At 39.9% G+C, this 5,963-nt stretch overlaps 1 protein-coding gene across 1 annotated transcript in view; it reads right to left on the minus strand.

Moving 5' to 3' along the window:
* NEK10 (NIMA related kinase 10) overlaps positions 1 to 5,963 on the minus strand; it is a 192,847-nt gene that overhangs the window by 72,858 nt on the left and 114,026 nt on the right. Inside the window, exon 26 of the mRNA XM_019630865.1 lies at positions 3,121 to 3,334. Coding sequence (XP_019486410.1) covers positions 3,121 to 3,334 — 214 coding nt within the window. The remainder of the gene's footprint in view (positions 1 to 3,120; positions 3,335 to 5,963) is intronic.

A 5,963-nucleotide genomic window follows, 5' to 3' on the forward strand; every position in this document is an offset into this window, starting at 1 on the left:
CACAAACACACACACATTCAACCAACACCAAGCCCTGTGGCGTCCACCTCCTAAATATTTTTGAATCCACATCCCTTTACTCCCATGGCCACTGGCTTGTTTGGACTACCGAAGTGGTCTCCTAAATTACACGCTCATCACTTGTTCACCTCTGATCCATGCTGTAAATTTCTACCAGAATAATATTCCAAAACTGATTACATCACTCCTCTGCTCAGAATTCCTCAATGTCCCCTAACTGGCCCAACAAGACAAAATTAAAATTCCCAACATGCCATAAAAGGCCCTCTTAAACTGGTCTCCCTCCACAGCCTCACCTCCTCCTCCCCGCACCCCCCACGCCCCGCCCCAAGCAGCACAACAGATGCTCCTACCTGTACTTTCCCAACAGCCCATGGCTCTCCCACGCCACCATTTCTTTGCTCATTTTAGTCCTTTTTCATGAATCTGGTTTTTTGCTGATGGTATCTGCCCTTTCCCAAACCATATTCCTTAACTACTTGCCAAAATCTCACTCTTTTCCAAGTCTTCTTGGATTAGGAAGACTTCTTGGACCACCCTCAGACAGACTTACTGCCCCCCTTTTATATGTTCTCATTGTACTGTCTATATTTAAGTACTTAAAACTACTATAATTATTGTATTGTAATGATCTGTTTCACCATGAGAACCTGGAAGTTTCACCATGACCTCCCCAGCATGTAAAATGGAATCTGGGTCCGAACAGGTACTCAGCAAATGAACAAACGAATGAACAAACAAAGTTAGCCTACCATATAAGAATTTAGTTGTCCATAACCCAGAATATTTGGCCACAGACTTTTGGACTCCCAGGAACATCTTTTACCAGAAGTCCCAGTTTAGCCTCATTGCTCTGAAATGTCTCCCTGCTTAGATATTTCGGATATTTTTTTTTTACAGCTTTACTATACTTTATTTTTTGAATACATGGCTTTGATTTTATCTATTTATTATTATTTTTATTTTTCAATTACAGTTGACATTCAATATTATTTTATATTAGTTTCANGCGCAATGATGGTGCCAACTTGGGCCAGTGAAGCAACGTCCTCCACAACTAGACTGAAGAACAAAACAACAGCAACTTGTCTGTGCCCCTTCCCCCAATTCCCCAGCACTGTTCCCATCCCCCCAATTCCCCAACAAAAATCTTTAAAAAAAAAAAACAAGCATTGCTCATCTTATATTATTGATGCTATCTTCCAATTTATGTCACTTTTAAATTTGCTCAGTACATTCAAGCACATTAATCCTAGTACCCTCTGAATTAGGTAATATGTTCCCTCTAACTTACGGATAAGTAAAGCACCTCTAGAACCTCAAAACTCCATTCTTGACCGTAGATCTATCTCTTTGTTTTATCCGGTCATGGCCTGAGAGTTAGATTTCTACAGTTAAAATGGCCAATAACATGCTGAAATATTGATAGGTGAAATGATAGGTATCTTGGATTTGGAAGGGGTTAGTGGGCGGATAGAGAGATGATACATGACAGGCCTAAAGTATCAATTATTGAAACTGGGATGAGTACATTAAGTACTCTCTTCTATTGTAGAAATGTATGAAATCTTCCACAATAGTTAAAAAAAAAAAAAGCTGAGAAGTAACATTAAATAAATTAATGAAATGGTCCTTCTTAAGGTGTTTTGCTAAAGATAAGAGAATTCCTGCTGAAAGGTTTTACACTAACTTCACCCATTAGCTACATGAATCTAATATAAACTAATTCTTTTATATCCAACTGGAAATTGGCTGAGTAGCTCTGCAGTGCAGAACTTAACAGGAGGCCCCAAATATTTGAGATATATAGAAATGGCTAAGTCTCTTGCGTTTTAGTTTACTGAAAATGCTGCACTCTGAATGCAACATGACGTCCATAGAATAATGTGTTTCTCATTGTTGCCTAGTTTTTACAGTGTCAGGTAGCAGAATAATAAGCAAAGTGTACTCTCACTTTCTGTGTATAAGATTTAACTGTGTTTTGCAGAGCCTCCAAGTCACATGCTCCTAAACAGAAACCGAGGCCTTAGATAACCACCATGGATCATTCTGTAAAATTGCATCTGGGCTCAGACAATGAAGATGAAAAAGTTTTTCCCCCAAAGAAACCTATATTGAATCTTTAACTTGTGGATTCCAAGTGTGTCAAGACAAACCCAAAGAACAGTAGGGTTTTCCCTCTAAAAAAAAAAGGAGTTTGCTGGAAATGCTGCTATTCGAGAAATCAAAACTGCCTCTTCTTTGAGACCAACATCTTACATAATTTTCCCAGCTGAAGCAGAGCAGGTCCTTAGGATCCTGGAAAGGAATTTAATGAACAGGTATCCTGATCGAGAATGGGCGTCACGACCCTATTGCCTTGGACACTGGCCTCAGAAGGGAAGAAAAGAACATTTAGGGGTTGAAGGGCCCCTTACTTAGATCCCTGCCCAGGGGAGCTCAGAGCACCAGCAAAGGACGGGCCATTGGTCACGATGCAACAAGAACATAACTGACACCATCATTTATTTGCACACATAGGCATTTGGAGCTTTGGCATCCCTTTTTCAAGCTATGCTCAGAAATAAAATTAAATATCAAAATAATTTAAAGGTTACTGGCAAGAAAAATAAAAGCACATATTCTGATCTGAAGGACAGCAACATTATGACCACCACAAATAGGAATGAAAGCAATTACACAGATTAATAAGAAAAAAATGTTAAGGCAAATGTTTCCTTCTCTGAATAACACATGACATTTTCATCCATATTCCCAAGATCAGATTGCTAAAAAAAAATTAAATATAGGCATTCATTGCTATTTATACAAAGATCAAAATATAAACTTAAAGAATTGTTAAGAGATCTTTTTGCTACCTCTGGTTGTGTAATACATATAATAAATTATGGGTTCCTTCTTTGGAAAATCAGTTATATTGAATTATTTTAATTATGAGATATAGAAAGGGATGCAAGTATGTAACTATAACAATGAAATATTACATATAGCATTTGATATTTTCCTAACTTAGGATGAATTTTCCTTAAGACTAGTACGAACAACTTCAGACTGCCCTGTTAGGGTGCGTCACGAAGAGACTGAATGTTTTGCACTCACGTGTGACAGCAGAGCCAGCTCATGGTGACATGTGACGGCGTTCCGGTTGGCTTCCATAAAATACCTCTGTGTGCGCCTCCGCTCCCGTTCCAGTTTCTTTTCCAAGGCCAGCTGGGATATAGATAAGCTGTCTAAATACTTCATCATGACATCCGATATCATGGAGCTGACTTCTACAATATCTGGGCGGGCTTCTGCATCAGGAGTGAGGCACCTAAGAGAAGATAAACTAATTACTACACTCTGGTCAATGTCAGGATCTGGCCACAGGGTGTGGAGGGTCAAAGTTAAATTCTACTGTGTGTCCACCATGGGGTAAGATAGACGTCAAGCATAGTTTTGAATCCAAGACTTCTCAAGAGGCATTTGAAAAGTTTGGGAAGGAGAGAGAGGCAGCACTGCTCTCTTTGCAACTGGACTTGGCAGGCAAGGGTTCCAGACTGATCACGAAGCTGTTCGTTGGGTCTCCAGATAGGCGGGTGGGGTTATCTTCTCCTGTGTGAACTGGTTAATTTCTAAAAATCACTGCCAACTCACTGGTCAGTGAATCAAAGAGGGGTACTAATTATACAGGCCCGGAGAATCACCCCTGATGCACCAAAAGGAAGAAAGTTTTCTGGGGAGGGTGGGTTACAATTTATTGGCCTTTTCCAGCTGCATAGCAGCAATATCAAACACAACCTAATCAGTGAGTGTCTTACAAAACACGAAGTCAAAAAAAATAAAATAAAATAAAATGCAGCCCAGTTACTTAGAGGTTTAAGATGTTTGTAGTAAATTTTTCTTTAAAAGTAGCTAATTGACACATTGCATGCTAATATTTTCTGTGATTTTGGGGGGTAGGAATTATCAATCAGCCTACTAAAGGGAGTATTGTTCATGTCACAGCCAGACACTAATAGAAGGCTATTCTAGATGCCCATGGGATCAGTTATAGAGACCACTGGTTCGCATGTATTCAATACTACTGGCACTCACTATAATATTTTCTCTATTTTTTAAAATTCAAATACTCTAACTTCACTGAAGTCATGTGTGCTTTTCAGTAAAATTGAACTTGTTTGGGCTTTGAGAGAAAGACCCAATTTTCACATCTTGTATTTGATTTAGCAACCCACAGTTAATATAACTTTATTTTATACTGATGTCTCCAGGCGAGATTTAAGAATTATTACACACAATTTTTCTTCAAAACAAGTCAAAATAAGACTCTAACTTATTAATGTGCTAATTATTCTTTCTTACTGAGTTTATTAGCCATGATGTCTTAATCGGATTTTATGACATTACTTTATCATTTCATGCTTTACCTTTAGGCTACTCCTTTTTAAGTTCTAAGGCAGTGGGCTTAGTACTATGGTTATGACAGGCACTTACACATCTTCTGAATTCACATATAACAAAGTTCAGTCTATGCATTTATTATACACAAAGTAAGGCAAGAGGTTATGGAGATAGGGCCAGCTACATACTTTGTGGGGTACCCAGTAAAAGATGAAAATGTGGGGCCCCCACAGAGAGTGGAGAAGTCTAGCTCCCCTTTCCACAATCCAGCATCCTAATTGACGATAGATGGGAGGCCCCAAAGAGTTGCACCCTCCATGCCCACAGGATGTAATAGGCCCCCACTGAGTCACCCAGCAAACACGCCATGGTGCTGCCAGCCTGGTCAGGAATGGCCTCATCTTGGCCCCGCCCCAAGATAGAGCAGGGTACATACTGCATCCTGACCCTCTCCTCACCTGCAGACACACCTCATGGGGGAGGAGGGTAAAGGTGGAAACAGCCGTCCCCTGTTGACACACCCAATCACCAAACTAGGTAAAGGGCACCAGCAATGATGAGACAGGGACAAGGAGACAAAACTGGAGGCCAGGTGGGGGCAAAGGAGGCTGGGAGTAGATGGCTGAGAATCTATGCCAGAGAAGCAGGGAGCTGGAGGGACCGTCAGTGAGTCGAGGCTCCAAGCCTGCAACACACATGCTCCTTGTCCCATCAGACTTCACTTCCAAAACACAAATTCAAAGATAAAATTAAGTTCATGACCTCAAACACAGAGCCTTAAACCCAGACCACAGGACCCCTGTGAGTGTGGAGGCCCCATGTATAGTCATAAACATGTGAAGCCAGCCTTGTGTGGCAATAACACATTTGTATTCAAGTTTCTTACTTTTATTCATAATCACAAAAGAATCTAAGTGGTGAATTTCACCTTCTAATTAAATCAGTTCCTTCATCTACTCTCACTTAATTAGCAAAAGGGATAAAAGCTGATAAAAGTGTTTGGTTGCCCTAGTGTTGCTTATGACTGCCATGTGAGCAAAAAAGCCAAACAGACAAACGAAACTTTCAGCATCCAAGCCTTTCATCAGAGCAGATATTCTAAATTCTTGGTCTGCAGATACTTAAAGTGATTTAAAGGTAATATTAGCTTGCTTTTTTTTAATCAAAAGGCAATATGAGTTAGTTTTACAAATTTATAGTATATTTTGGTAAACAAGAATGAGAATGGCCCCTGTTCTGGCATTTAGTCATTTCCTACTCTCCCAAAGTTATGCCTCATCCTGTATTTGCCATTCCTGGAAAAGGAACCACCTGGGAGATACAGTTTAGCATCATAAGTAGGCCTGCATGCTCTAGGTCACACTGCTGGGCTTTAAATCCTGACTCACCTTTTATTAACTCTGATCTTGAGCAAGACCTAGTTTCTAAGCTTCAGACAGCCCACATACAAAATGAGATGATCATAGTATTTACCTCACCAAGTTGGTATGGTGATTACATAAAGCCACCCTAGTAAAATGCTGACACATTATAAAAGCTCAGTAAATTAAAAAGAAATT

Source organism: Hipposideros armiger, unplaced genomic scaffold (genome assembly GCF_001890085.2).
Source record: "Hipposideros armiger isolate ML-2016 unplaced genomic scaffold, ASM189008v1 scaffold_958, whole genome shotgun sequence".
Lineage (NCBI taxonomy): Eukaryota > Metazoa > Chordata > Mammalia > Chiroptera > Hipposideridae > Hipposideros > Hipposideros armiger.